The sequence below is a fragment of the Artemia sp. Qi Xiang Cuo genome, chromosome 3 (assembly GCF_049724085.1).
Source record: "Artemia sp. Qi Xiang Cuo chromosome 3, ASM4972408v1, whole genome shotgun sequence".
In the NCBI taxonomy this organism is placed as follows: domain Eukaryota; kingdom Metazoa; phylum Arthropoda; class Branchiopoda; order Anostraca; family Artemiidae; genus Artemia; species Artemia sp. Qi Xiang Cuo.
In genome coordinates, this window is record NC_142796.1 from 41,396,722 (window position 1) to 41,412,080 (window position 15,359).

At 33.5% G+C, this 15,359-nt stretch overlaps 1 protein-coding gene across 2 annotated transcripts in view; it reads left to right on the forward strand.

Annotated features, from left to right (window-relative positions):
* Nucleotides 1-15,359, forward strand: part of LOC148954103 (metabotropic glutamate receptor 8-like) — a 437,295-nt gene that overhangs the window by 228,441 nt on the left and 193,495 nt on the right. For both annotated transcript variants that reach the window (XM_089085905.1, XM_089085904.1), the window contains exons 9-10: nt 2,299-2,457; nt 4,028-4,151. In XM_089085905.1, coding sequence (XP_088942031.1) covers nt 2,299-2,457; nt 4,028-4,151 — 283 coding nt within the window. The remainder of the gene's footprint in view (nt 1-2,298; nt 2,458-4,027; nt 4,152-15,359) is intronic.

Here is a 15,359-nt window from a genome sequence, read left to right on the forward strand (position 1 = left end):
CAACATTCTGATACATTTGTTAGATTTTGTCAATTTTGTTTGATGTATCTGACAAAGGATGTTGATAAAAAAAAAATTATTCACTCTGACACTTATATTCTATCAATTTTATTCGATGTATCTGGCAATCTGCTGTATCTGTTTGAAGCGTATATTCATTCTGAAATTTAGATTTTGTCAATTTTATTTGATGGATCTAACAAAGGATGTTGATAAAAAAAAATTTATTCACTCTGACACTTATATTCTATCAATTTTATTCGATGTATCTGGCAAAGGATGTAGTTAAAAAAAACTATTCACTCTGATACTTAGATTTTTTAATTTTATCCAACATATCCGACAAAGGATGTTAATAATAATCTTGGATGAGACATTATATTTTTTCTAATTGGAAAATTAAAATACTTAAAGCATTTTTTCCAGAATCTATAAATATAAGTGAAATTTTGGGGCAAAAAATCGATTCTTTTTTGCATAATTTGATCTTTTTTATTGGTTTTCGTCAACTCATCGAACTTTTCCGTTTATGTATTTAAAACCTAAATCAATTTGGTGTTTATGTTATGTAAAGCCCATGCTTTTTGTGCCCCTTATGTTTGCTTATTTTCATATGTTCTTGAGAAAAGAAAACAGATTATCTACTTTTTAGTTCATTTTGAAAATAGACTTTAATTTTTGTTTATTGTTTGACCTCATCTCCTAAAAATTCCTAAAAAGTGTCTTTCAGTTGTGCAGGTAAACTGGAAGCAGCACTTACAGTTGGATAAATAGGAATTTCCTGAACTATATACTTTTTAGAAACCTTTTAAAAGTTGGAGGGAGGATTTTTAATGAAAGGCAACAAATGTCACCTCCCCCCTTTAATTACAGCTCTTGATAGTAAAATTAAGGTACCCTGCCTTGAAAAGAGACTTTCCTATCAAAAGTTACAAAAAAGTTACGTTTTTAATAGTTGGGCGTTACGAAATTTTTGGTCTGGTGGCAACCCTGATTGAAAGTTTCAGTGATGACAGTAGTTAAATTTAGTTCCAAAGAATGGTCGCTCCGAAAAACGGAGGATGATTTGCTAGATTGTTTCCAGAGATATTGGCTAAAGAATGTTTCGGGTACCCGTCTGATTGACCATATTCAAACAGTACACTGTACAAAAATCCGGTTTTATCCCGCTTCTAGGGCTATAACGACATAAAGGTTGTGATGGTTAGGACACGTTTTACAGGTGAAGCATGACAGATTGCCAAAGATCATCCTTTTCGGCCATCCGTATAGGGTAAAACGAAAAGTAGGTCGTCCCCAAATTAAGTGGGAAGAGGTCGTGAGAAAGGAAATTGGATCTTCTTGGAAAAGTGTTAAGATAGTTGCTTTGAATAGATTAGTATGGACGAGAAGTGTGCGCATCTGTTTTAGCCTCAGGTGGCTTGATGCTGCAGTGATTTGTTAATAGTAGCAGTAGTAATTTTCTGATTTTCTAATTTAATCGTAAAATCTACCTCTAAGATTCGCTCTGATGACTCCTTCTGCCTGAAACAAAAAATCTTAATAAATGACTGAGATGCATAAGGAACAATTAGGTGGTGCCTGCAAAACTTTAAATAAAAGAGGCAGCATCCAATTCCCTTGAAATCTGGAGCGTTGCTACAGATTCTTAGTTTTATTGAGAGAAGTCTTTGTTTCCTTATCTGCTCTGTTTTAAAATTTAATTTAGCAGATACCAGCTTTTGACTAACAGAACCAGCGATTGTTTTGAATTTTAAGCTTTAAAAGAAAACTGATTTCTTATATTTTTTATTCAAAGGAATTCTTTTCAGAAAGAAGAGACGAAAAATAATGGGATAAAACAAGGTGTTATAAAAGGGACATGACATGTGTTAGAAGAACCATACAGTTTACACGTAAAAACTGTTTTGACTCACTTTTCGTTCTTTTTAGCTACTTAAAATATCACAAAATAGAATGAATCAGGATTTACGTTCTGTTGGATGGCTACAAATGACATAGGAACAGCAGGCAAACACAGCAACTGGTATAAAAGGCACGTGTATTTGGCTTTCATTTCTGACATACGCCTATGAAAAATTGTTTGGCTTAAAAAGATTGGACGATTGACGTCATGAAAGTAAACCAATGAAGTTCAAGCACACCTTTCAATACGAAAATATGAGACAGTCATTTGTCTTTTTCTCTTCCGTTTACATTACAGAGAGCCAATGATTGTTACTTTTATTTCTGTTGATTTCAACCATACTTTTTCTCATTCACCAATGGTTAGGATTTAAAGACATGTTTTTGTTTCAGTTGATGCAGTTTATGCAATGGCTCATGCAGTTCATGCCATGATCTTACAAAAGTGTACAAGGGACTCCAAGCCAGGTCTATTACATTTCTGCAAAAGAGTTAAGCCTGCTCCTTCAGGGAGGGAATTGCTAAAATATATCAGAGAAGTGAACTTTACAGGTAACAGGTTTATCCCATTTTTGTTCTTGAAAAAGTGAGACATTTTTTTAGAAGGACCGTGAAAAGTCAATAAATCTAATGTGTTAAAGGTCAGGATTCGGTGAAAAGAAAACTGTTTTCCTGTATTACAGATTTTTATAGTTAAGCACACGGAAGAAGTTTAGACCCAACTTGCCAATCAAAACACCGCGAACTGTGTACCTAACACACTCAACCAGAAAAAGATACATAGACATACAGGATTGTAGTTAATGAATATATGCCATCATAAATTAAAAAATAAAGTACCTCAAACAAGGGTGCATCCAGGATTTGTTCGGGGGGAGGGGGAGGTGTTACAAAAAAAAACTTTTAAAACCGCATCAAAACTTATTTATATGCACATTTGTTACATTTTTACCAGTCAGGCCAAAATGTCGAAGGGGGGTTAAATCCTGTAACTCCCTCCTCCTGGATACGGCCTTGACCTCAAATCAAATAATATAATCAAAAGTGATCACCATCTACCAGGGCTCATCAGAAAAATTGAAATTAGTCCTTATGGGTTTCGGTGCTTTAAATTTCTGACCCAGGCATAGCGGTGTTATCATAAGATGGAAAATATTGTACGTGAACCATATTAAGCGAATCATGATAAGTGAACCCTGTGAAATACATGCATATTAATAAAATCATCAAGAATCTCAAAGCAACAAAGAGAAGTAGATTAGACGTATCTCTGTTGGCTGCAAACCTGTAAAGGGGCAAACATCACTATATATGATTTCTGTTTTGATAACTTAATTAAACGAATTACATTTGCAAGCCTTCAAGTTTCGCCAAAACTGGCCGTTTCATATACATTTTATTTTATATTTTGCCAGTGAGCTTAACAGGAGCAGAAAACGAATTTCACCTAGAATTTATCCCTAGCCAGTCCACCTGTAGCCTGACTCATAGATGGAGAGAGGGTAGGAGGGCTTTCTGGAGTTTTGTCATCAGCAATTTTACCAATGATTCTTGCCAGATCTGAAACAAAAGTTATTAGTTTTAAGAGCTAGCGTCATTGTTGTGCTTTTTTGGTATCCGGGCAGAATTCAACCTAAGCAGAGGCAAAGGTGCCAATTCATGAAAAAGTACAAGGTTGAGGATGAGCCAGAGAAATCTCATGAAAATGAGGAAGCTCGACTTGACAGCATTTAGGCCCAGACAATTAGCGCCAAACCGCAGAATCTCTCTCTCAAACAAAGCAACAAATAGGATACCGATCTCACGCTCAGTTCCAACTGCAGTGCCTAGGGTACTGTCATCCCCAAAAGCAGCTAGAATGTCCTTAGCCTATCTTTTGAATGTCTCATACAAAAAATAGGTATTTTTAAAGTCTAGATTCTTGATTTTTTCGATGAAAATACCAAAAAAAAGATATTTTTCAAAATCTAAGGGAGCAATTATTCACCCTAATCATCCTCTGCCCCAATTTGAGCCCCCATCACGGGGAGAATTAAGGTGTTTGTCTTCCTCAGATTTTGCCAGTAAAGCAAGCTGGCTGATGGCTTTGTTAGGTAAATATATTCATTGTTCTATGCTCTAGGTTTACAAGGTCAAGGGGTTCGTTTTAACAAGGATGGTGATGCGTATGGGCACTATTTTATATACCAGTATCAAAATCTTGGAAACAGATATGACTATGTTCACATTGGAAACTGGAGCGCATCGTAAGTACTGAATTTTATTTTTCAGTAAAAATTATAAATTTTAATATCAAGTTAATTAATTCTAACTTAAGCTTTAAACTTAAAAAATTATTAATAATTTAGTAAATTGTTTAAATAATTTTGTTTTTAATTATTATGTTTTTATGTTTTGAATTATTTTGTTAACGTTAACGCTGTTAAGTGCTAGTAAATTTAAGAATTCGCTAGAAAAAGATTTTGCTGTGAGAATTTAAAATATATATCCTTTGAATTACGGTGCTTGTGGCGTACCTCCCAATGCACATTACCACTGTATAAAGGTTATATCAAATAGCTTAAAGGATTTTTAATACTACCATTTAATACTATAATCCTGTTAAACCTTCTATAACAGTAAGTTTCCTAGCAAATTTCCTGCACTTTTCAATTCATTTCTTTCTTTAGTTTACCTCTACCCTCCAAAACTGAGGTCCTTAAAATAAGTATTGCATTTTTCAGTGTATCTACATATATATATATATATATATATATATATATATATATATATATATATATATATATATATATATATATATATATATATATATATATATATATATATATATATATATATATATATATATATATATATATATATATATATATATATATATATATATATATATATATATATATATATATTCAATGATTTAAAGAACATGAAAATTGGAACTTGGAATGTTACGACATTAAAAAATGACTATCGTATCGACGTTTTGACTGACGAAATCAGACAATTTAAACTGGACTTATTGGGAGTTTCAGAAGCTCATTTCCCATGGGGTAGGAAGCATTACAATAGGTCACACTGAATTTATTCATTCAGGCAAGAAGTATGGGGCATATAAATATGGAGTAGGGCTGTTAATAAATCGGGAAGCTGCCAATTCTTCTTTCGGGTTGGAAGGTATTTATAATAGAATACTAATTGCTCATTTTATGACTAAAAAGTTCAGGGTATCAGTTATAGTAGTATACGCCCCTGTAGAACCGACTGACGGAGATACTAGTGACTCAGATGAATTTTACTTTCAGTTACAGAAGCAAATAAACAAGGTCCCAGGTAGAAATATGATGTTATTACTGGGAGATTTTAACGCCCAGGTTGGTAGAAATAAGGATAGATGGTATCCGAGCTTAGGTAAATTTGGTGTAGGAAAAGAAAACAGTAATTGATACAGACTTTTGCAATTTTGTAGTTATAACAATATAGTTATAACCAATACGGTGTTTGGTCATATAATGGATCATAAGTTAACATGGTATTCACGTGATGGTAAGACATAAAACCTCATTGATTATGTTATAGTAAACCGAAGACTGGCTGGATCAATACAAGATACTAGGGTATATAGAAGTGCAGTTATTGATGTTAAAAGCAAAGATCACCATCTAGTAGTGTCTAGGGTTAACTTAAAGCTGAAATTTCGGAAGGGTAACTACCTCCCGGGAAGTTATGATGTTGGTAGACTCCAAGACGAGAATTTGAAAGAAAATTTCCAGGAACGGTTGAATACTAAACTTCAGAGTTTAAAATTTGATAGTGTGGAAGATGATTGGAATAATTTTAGAAAAATAATTGGTGAAGTTGCTGAAGGTGTCTTAGAGAAGAAAGCTAGAACTGCAGCTGAGAATATTACTAAAAAAGCTTTATGTTTAATAGAAAGGACAAACGACTTGTACAAGAATTATCTGAGTGATAGATAGCATGAAAACAAAAGAAATGTAAAGAAAGTGGAGAAAGCATTGAAATATGAACTAAGAAGGTGTGAAGTGGAGGCCATGGATAAAATTGCCGAGGATTTAGAAGATGCAGCTAGACGGCATAATAGTAAAATATTGTACTGGCACGTTAACAAATTGAGAGGTAGTAGTCAATCTGGACTTGTCCCAGTTAAAGATAGGAATGGGGTCGCAATTAGAGATAAGGAAAAAACTAAAGAGAGATTGGCCGAACATTTTGAGAATTTTCTTTACAGATATAGATTTACATGAAAAAAATTAGAGTAAAATTAAAAATTTTGTGATACATTGGATGTGAAGGAAGATTTGTTTTGTGAGGTTAAATTAGCAACAGTACTAAAAGGATTAAACAATAATAAGGCTCTAGATGCTAATAGGGTAGTAAATGAGTTTCTTAAATATGGTGGCTCTGAGGTTAGAAATAAGTTATTGAAGATTATGAATATGATTTTTGAAAAAGGGGAAGTACCTAACGATTTTAGGGAAACCTTAATTAAGCCACTTTATAAGAAAGGTGTTAAAAGTGAATGTGGTAATTATCGAGGCATTAGTCTGGTCTCTGTAGGTAGCAAATTGCGTAGTAATATGATACTTCTTAGACTGAGAGATGCCGTAGACAAAGTTTTAAGAGAAGAGCAGTGCGGTTTTAGAAAAGGTAGAGGATGTGTTGACCAAATTTTCACTCTTAGGTTAATAATTGAGAAGTGCCTAAGTTTTCAAACACCTTTGGTCCTCAGTTTTATAGATTATGAGCAAGCGTTCGATTCTGTTGATAGAGGAGTTTTATTAAATCAGGAGTTAAGCAGGGTTGTGTTCTATCCCCCTTTATATGGATTATTTTGATGGACTTTGTTTTAAGGAGCACAGGAAAGGTAATGGAAGACCATGGAATCAAATGCGGAGGAAAAAGTCTCCTGGACTTGGATTATGCTGATGATTTAAGCATCCTAGATGAAAGTGTGAGCAAAATGAATGAAGTTTTAGAGGTTTTGCGAGTTCAGGGTGCTAGTATGGGTTTGAAAATTAATGTTAAGAAGACTAAGTCACTAAGGCTAGGAATAAGTGAAGATGGAAAGGTGACTTTGGGTTACGAAACGATTGAGCAGGTGGGCAGCTTCACTTACCTTGGTAGTATTATTAATAAAGACGGCGGGAGCAGTGAAGATGTTAAAAATAGAATAGCCGAGGCTCAGGGTGTTTTTTCACAGTTAAAAAAAAGTCTGGAAGAATAGGAAGATAAGTCTGCAAACCAAGATTTGAATCTTAGAAGCTACAGTGATGACAGTGGTCAAATATGGCTCTGAAGCATGGACGCTCCGAAAAGCGGATGAAGATTTGCTAGATTTTTTCCAAAGAAATTGCTTAAGGATTGTTCTGGGTACCCGGCTGACTGACCGTATTTGAAATAATAGGCTATACGAAAAATTTGGTTCAATACCGCTTTCTAGGTCTATAATGAAAGAAAGGTTGAGGTGGTTAGGGCATGTTGTGCAGATGAAGGATGACAGATTGCCGAAGATGGTCCTTTTAGGCTAAACAGAAAGCAAGTCGTCCCCGTCTGGAGTGGAAGGACGTCATAAAGAAAGCTTTAAAGGAAATGGGAACTTCGTGGGCGGGTGTAAAAAGGGAGGCTTTGAATAGATTGGAGTGGCGGAGGAGCGTGCGTAGCTGTGTTGGCCTAAGGCGGCTTGGTTCTTCGATGAGTTGTTAGTATATGTATATGTATATGTATATATATATATATATATATATATATATATATATATATATATATATATATATATATATATATATATATATATATATATATATATATATACATATATATACATGTATCTAGCAATGTATCTGTAGCTATATTTGTTTCAATCTGCATGCTATAGATGTCTATGAGGTACCGTACCTTAGACAATAAACATTGTGAAGTTTGGATCTCAAAACTGTCGAATTTCTCTTTGGAAAATGGATTTCACACCGCCCAAGGAAAAATAGATTTATGCATGGAAGTGAGGCCTACTGGGTTTTTTTCTGTTTCAGATCTTAATTGACAAATCTGTGTCTCTGGCCGACAAATTATGTGTAAAGTTTATAAAATCTTGTCGTTTATGGGCTGTTAAAACACACTAAAGGAAAATTGTTAAGATAGGTCTTTTTTTTCCAAGAACTTGTCCAGAGGGACGTCGGAGAATTTGGTTTTAAATACAAGCCTGAAAAGAATAAATAAATTTGTGTGGTTATTTTCGCAGGACAACGTTTAGTCTAGTTGGAATGTAGCATTAATAATAGTGAGTCTTATTATTAGGAAGGAACGTAACAAACAGCCATGATAAACGAAGAGTTTCATATGATAATATATTTATTTGCTAAAAAAAAAAAAAAAAAAAAAAAAAAAAAAAAAAAAAACAAAAACAAACCGGGCCATGCCAAACCTAGCAAACATACACACACAAAAAGTAAGGAACAAAATAAAATAATATTTACAAGTATTCCAAACAAATTCCTTGATGTGCCGTGCTCACACAGATCAATTTACAACAATTTTTATGTTAATAGAATTTCTATTTTCCAAAACCACAAAAAAACACCCCTCGTTGCCTTTTTCTTCTCCAAATATTTCCTTTCTCAAACCTCCCAACTCTACACAATCAGCAACAAAAATTAAATAAGTCTTCGTCATTCTCTTCACCCAGTGGACAAAAATAATGACCATCTTATGTTCCAGTTTTGGTCAAAAAGTAATAAATATTCAATAATAAATCAATTAGACGGTCCACTTGAGAGCGAATTAACTGCTGGAACCACAAAAACTTAACTTAGTATTAAATTTTGAGGTACTTTGTGTTTAATACGGTTAACTAGTACCTTTAGTGTATTAGATTAAATAAAATAAAAACAAGTTTTTTAAACTGAAAGTAAGGAGCGACATTAAAACTTAAAACGAACAGAAATTATTCCGTATATGAAAGAGGCTGTCCCCTCCTCAACGCCTCGCTCTTTACACTAAAGTTTTTTATTGTTTTAAAAAATAAAGTTGTGAGACAGAGTCAAACTTTAGCGTAAAGAGAGAGGCGTTGAGGAGGGGACAGCCCCTTTAATATACGGAATAATTTCTGTTCGTTTTAAGTTTTAATGTCGCTCCTTACTTTCAGTTTAAAAAACTTTTTTTTTTTTTATTTAATTTCTGATCGTTTTTTAGTTAATGCAGCTTTTATTTGCATAAAAATTTTACTTTTCTTTTGCTAAATGGATGTCTTTACAAATTAAATTATGTAACTAACTTCTATATTCGTATATTTTTCTTCTGGCAAAAAATACAAAGTGGCAGATGTTTGCAGATATGAGCTTGAAATCTATGTAATAGGGTTTTCTGATACGCTGAATCTGACGGTGATTTTTATTAAAATTCTTTCACTTGTAGGGGATGTTTCCCCCCTCCTTAAAAAATCGGGTAAATTTTCTCAGGCTCGTAGCCTTTGATGATTAATACTAAACTTAATAAAATTTATATATGAAGGATCAGCATTATATACACATTCTTTTTATACATTTATTGACATAAAAATTCAGTTTTTAAAATTTTATATTACTATTGAGCCGTATCGCTTGTTTTTTTATTGTTTTTTTTTATTACGTATATGTTATTACGTATATGAGAGGGTTCTGCCCTTAGTCAATACCACGCTCTTTACGTTAAAAGTTAAAAAAAACTTTGATTCACAAACCCCTGAATCACAAAGGCCGTTTAATTAGAATAGATAGCTCTTTTGAAAGCACTAAAATAACTGTAGCGTAAAAAGCGATGTATTGACTTGGGGGAGAATCCCCTCATATACATTATAGTTTCTGTTCGTTTTAAGTTCTAATATTCCTTCTTACATTTCAGTTGAAAAAACTTATTTTTTTTATTTAATTTCTGATCGTTTTTTAAATAATGCTTGGAAATCCGGCGCCCCCTTCATAGAAATGTCCCTTGCCCCAAAGAAACATCCTCTACAGAAATATTCTCCAGAGTTGCCCCCTCCTTGAGCCCCCCCTACCGATAACATCCGTCCTGAATATTGTTGTATACTTCCAAATAACCAAAAAATACAGCTGGCAATTCCGGCCACCCCGGCATTTCCCTTTCCCGTAACCCATGCACACTGCTTGCCGGAACCGAGCCGCCAACATAACCCCCGACCCACCCTTCCCTCCCACTACCAGAAAAAAACCTCCTGAAAACTTCTGTATACTTCCCAATAACCAATACTATATGTTAACATTGGGTAAAGTTCATAACTTTTAGCCCTCCCTCTGGGAACTTCGGGGGATTAAGTCATCCTAAGAGACATATTTATCATATTTTAGACCCTGCTGAACAAAATGGCTATCTCAAAATTTTGATCGGGTGACTTTGGGAAAAAATGAGCGTGGGAAGGGGCCTATTTGCCCACCATTTTTTTTTGTCACTTAAAAAGGACTCTAAAAATTTTAATTTCCGTTCCAATGAGCCCTCCCACGATATTCTAGGACCACTGGGTCGATACGATCACCCCTGGGGGAAAAAAAAACAAAAACAAATAAACACGCATCCGTGATCTTTCTTCTGGCAAAAAATGGAAAATTCCATATTTTTGCAGATAGGAGCTTGAACCTTCTACAGTAGGGGTATCTGATACGCTGAATATGATGGTGTGATTTTCATTAAGGTTCTATAACTTTTAAGGGGGTCTTTCCCCCTTTTTTTGAAAATCAGCCAAATTTTCTCAGGCACGTTACTTTTGATGGGTAGGAATTAACTTGATGAAACTTATATATTTGAAATAAGCATTGAAATCTGATTCTTTTGATATATCTATTGGTATCAAAAACCCGTTTTTTAGAGTTTCAGTTACTATTGAGCTGGGTCGCTCCTTACTTACAGTTCGTTACCACGAACTGTTTGATCTGCCTAATCATCATTATCTTGGGATGACTGAATTTATGGAAATTAATGAGCATTAAGGCATTAACACTCATATTTTTCATATTTTACTTATTGCTCATTCAAATTAGTCATATCTTAATACTAATCATAATTCGTATTATGGGATGAGTTAATAAATTGTTCCAGGCTCGCAATTAATTCGTTTTAAATTTTATATCAATATAATTTAATGTCATAAAATTAATTTAAATTTAATTAACCTAATAACTAAAGTTTAATCAACTAATTTAATTTAAATTTAGTTAATTAATTTAACAAATTTAATGAAATTTTATTTCATAAATTCAATGAACTTAAATTAATTTGATTTAAAATTAATTTAGGCATTAGATTAATAAACTAAGTTTCCACCTGGAACGTGCACAAAAAGAGAAAACTGTCAGATGGGTAGGTAATGTCTTTTCCAATTTTCATTTTCTACAAAAAGCTACAATTGTTTTACTTTTTATGTGCTAAAAACGATGGAAATTAGATGTGATTGTATGAACGATTTAATGGGAGCTTCCACAACCATAATAGGCTTTACCTTAAAAGATTAGGAAAAGTAAAAATATATAGAGTTATTTGGCTTTATGGGGGCCGAATTAAAAAAAAGAAAAGAAATGTGGATGAAGGATCTTCAAACACTCAAGCCAAGCATTTTAAGAACTGTAGCTTTTCTTTGAAGAAGTAGTTATTTTTTGGGATTAATATGCGGCTAAAGTTTGAATTTATTTGAATTAACAAATATGTGGTACTGCTCTAAAAGCTCCAAAATTTTAAAACGAGCAAAAGCAAAATCCTAAAGAAAGCACAGTTTTCATTTGTGAACAGACCCAACATAGGTCCAAAGAGGGCGTCATTTATGGTGGGAGTGGATGGACACCCCCCTCGATGTTTTCAACCATTCGGGTAAAAAAAATGGATTAAATAAGGGTTATAAGCTGATGAAAATATAGCACAAAAAGTCAGTTAAAGAAGATCAGTGTCAGTCGGCAAAAAAAAGTGATTTTAACAGCAACATCACCAAAATCTGTCGGTAAAAATGACCCTATCCGTTCGCCCCCCCCCCAAAAAAAAACATTGTAATTAGTGATGCCTCTGGGTTCAAGGAGGCAAAGAAATGTTTTTATTTTGATGCCCATGGTATTTTAACAGTATTTTCAATCATCTGAGTGGTTTCAATTTTTTATGTCTTAAATCTCTCTCCGAAATAAATAATCTGTCTCTTCTGTATAAATCTTAGCTCAGCAATACAGCAGGGATTGCACAATTTGTCCCATTCGGAAAATTCTCAGATAAATACACAAACGTTAAACGGCTTAGAATTACAAGCTGAGTGAACTAAAACTAAAAGTTTTCATTCCGGCGAGTTGAGTTTGAAAGTATATTCGGATACTGAAATGCTAGTTGTGTTTCTTATAGCCCATTCAGACACACATGGCAACGCTAAAAAACCAATCGGTACCACGAAAAAACTAAACAATTTTTTTCATAGTACCGATCAGTTTCGGGGATAGGTATTTTTACTAGTTTCTCTTTGGTACCGATTGGTTCTTCGTGTGTCGTCATGCAAAATGAGCAAGCATTTTTGAAAGTGGAAAGCATACCTATTATTAAGCTCGCAAAAGTTCAATATTTGGTGGCTCTTGTTCAGAGCCTTTGGTAGATGTACTAGCTAGTGTAAAAATATAAAAAGCAAGAGTTGCTGAAGCTTCTAAATTCGAAGTATTTGAATCTGATGTAATTTTTTTTTTTTTTGCCAAACTTTTGGCTACAGAAAGCGTGCGAAAATGCATGTCATCTTTGCTTTTGGAAAGATCTTGCTCCTACCGCTTGAACCTTTCGTACTGAACGGGTTTTCTCATTGGTTTCCCTATGCGTCTTCATAGTTTTACAGGTCGGTAAGCTGGAAACCAGGCCCCAGAAAGGCCCCTCTAGAAAGGCCCCTTTACCTTAAAATAGGAGAATTTCTAAATGATTAAGTTTCTAAATTGGTTTTGACACGATATAGAATTGATAAAATGGTGATTTAATTATGAGTATCATTATTATTATTATTATCATTATTCGTGTTTTAATACTGATTAAAGAGTTTTAAGGAAGGAGTAATGAGAATTAAGTTGCATTAACCTTGAGAAAGTAATGAGAATTAACTAGGGAATTTAATTTATGTTTTATTTACTTTATGTGTCAGCATTTTGCGATAAACTGGACAATTTTGGTGGCACATTCTTTATACCCCCCCCCAACGCAAAACCCAAGCTACACCTTTGAGCGGAGGGATATATGAGCTTGGCCATAGCCTTATTTAGCCCCCCACTCACCCCAATCTTAATGGTAAAGTTTCAACATGTTATACATGCTAGTCAACCCTTCAATAAAGCACAAGCTAAATCAGTATATTCCAAGGTACTATTTCTACGACTTTATGTTCCTTCCGGTTTTTCTGGTAGTCCTATTTTACTGGTCATTACACTCTTTGCCAAGAGGATTTACGCAATTTCAAAGTTCAGTGTCTTTTTTTAGTGGTAAACCAAAACCGGTGTCTCTTTTTTAGTTGCCAATTATTTTTTGTATATATTCAGGTTTCATATTAGATTCTCCATCAGTTTTGAATAGTTTTATTCGAGATAGCACTACAAGTATTGTTTGTAAAAAGCATTTACATAGAAAAAATGGATAATTCTAAGCAATTTCTGGTGAGTAAAAATATTCTCATTATTATATTAAAAATAATCGATCGGTAATTTGGGGTTAGAATAAAATGTTGATTTTTTTTTAATTTATTAATTTTTACAAAAGCTTAACTTTTTTTATTTTCGTTTTTTTAATTAATTATATATATTTATATTTTACTTATTGAAAATTTATTTACGTTATATTTTAGATCATAATAAGATAATGATGCTTTTCGTCTTTAGAAGAAGAATCAAAAACAATTTAGAATCTATGCTGCTTACGGGGATTGACTGAGCCATGTTAATTAGCTTTTCCACTTCTTAAATTTCTATTTCTGTCTACATTTGATTGAAATCTGATAGTTTAAAGAGAAAAAAAGGCTGTTATAACAAAGAGTTTTAATAATTTCTGACTAAATTGACTTTAAATTTCACAAAAAATGTTTATAACCGCATGATTATTAACAATTTTAGGCTTGAGTATACAAAGAGGAAGCTCGCTGAAGGAAGTGTCAGTGACCGGATATCTTTGCTTGCGTGTATAGGAATTCCCATGTTATTTGCTTGCATGTATAGGAATTCCCATGTTATTTGCTTGCATGTATAGGAATTCCCATGTTATTTGCTTGCGTGTATAGGAATTCCCATGTTATTTGCTTGCGTGTATAGGAATTCCCATTTTATTTGCTTGCATGTATAGGAATTCCAATGTGATTTGCTTGCATGTATAGGAATTCCTAAGTTATTTGCTTGCATGTATAGGAATTCGCATGTTATTTTAGTGTATGTATTGTTAGTCATTTTTGTTGTGCTTTAGTGTATTTTATGTCCCATTTTATTTGCATGAGTTTATTGTAATTCCAATTTTATGTGGTTGCGTTTATATTAATGCCAATGTTTGTTTCTTTCATTATGTCCCCCCTCCCCCCAGGCCATTATAAGAGTTTATGTCCCCTTCCTATGTTATTCCAGGAACTTATGTTCCTTCCTATGCTATTATAAGGGCTTTTCCGTGTGGTTTTTCTTTACTTGGTACCCATTAAAAACAAAATTTTTGTGTTAAATAAGTAGTTCTTATATCTTTTAAAAGAGCTTTACGGGGTTTGAGACTCTCTGTTGCCTGATTCCGTTTGATTTTTCTTGACTTCGTGCTCATTAAAAACGAAATTTTTGTGTTAAATAAGTAGTTCTTGTATCTTTTAAAAGAGCTTTACAGGGTTTGAGAGACTCGGTTGTCTGATTCCGTGTGATTTTTTTTTACTTGGTGCCCATTAAATAAGATTCTAGTGAAAACCCGTCTGGATGAGGTTAAATAAAAAAATTTAACGAGAAATGTGTGAAAAGTGTTTTGGGGGAGACGAATTGATTGACAGAAGGATGTATTAGCGAATATAAAGTGGAGGGCGAGTTGCTAGCGAAAAAATCTAAGCTAATAGGGGTTTTTGACCGTAAACTCTAGTTTTTTGTAAGAAAATTATGGAAAATACAATTCGTTGGTTCATAGGTGAAACTTAAGTCCAGGTATGGATCGAAAAATAAACTATTTCTGTAGAATCTGAGCTAATAAGGGTTTTTGACCATAAACTCTAGTTTCCTGTAAGAAAATTATGGAAAATACAATTTTCTCATTCAAATGTGAAACTTCGGTCCATTCTCTGGTTCAAATGTGGAAAAACCCGTGTGAATGAGTTAAAATAGAAATTTTTTAACAAGAAATGACTGAAAAGTGTTTTGGAGGAGATGGGTTAATTGGCAGAAGGATGTATTAGCGTAGTTATAATGGAGGCCGAGTTGCTAGCGAAAAACCCGTGTGGACGAGTT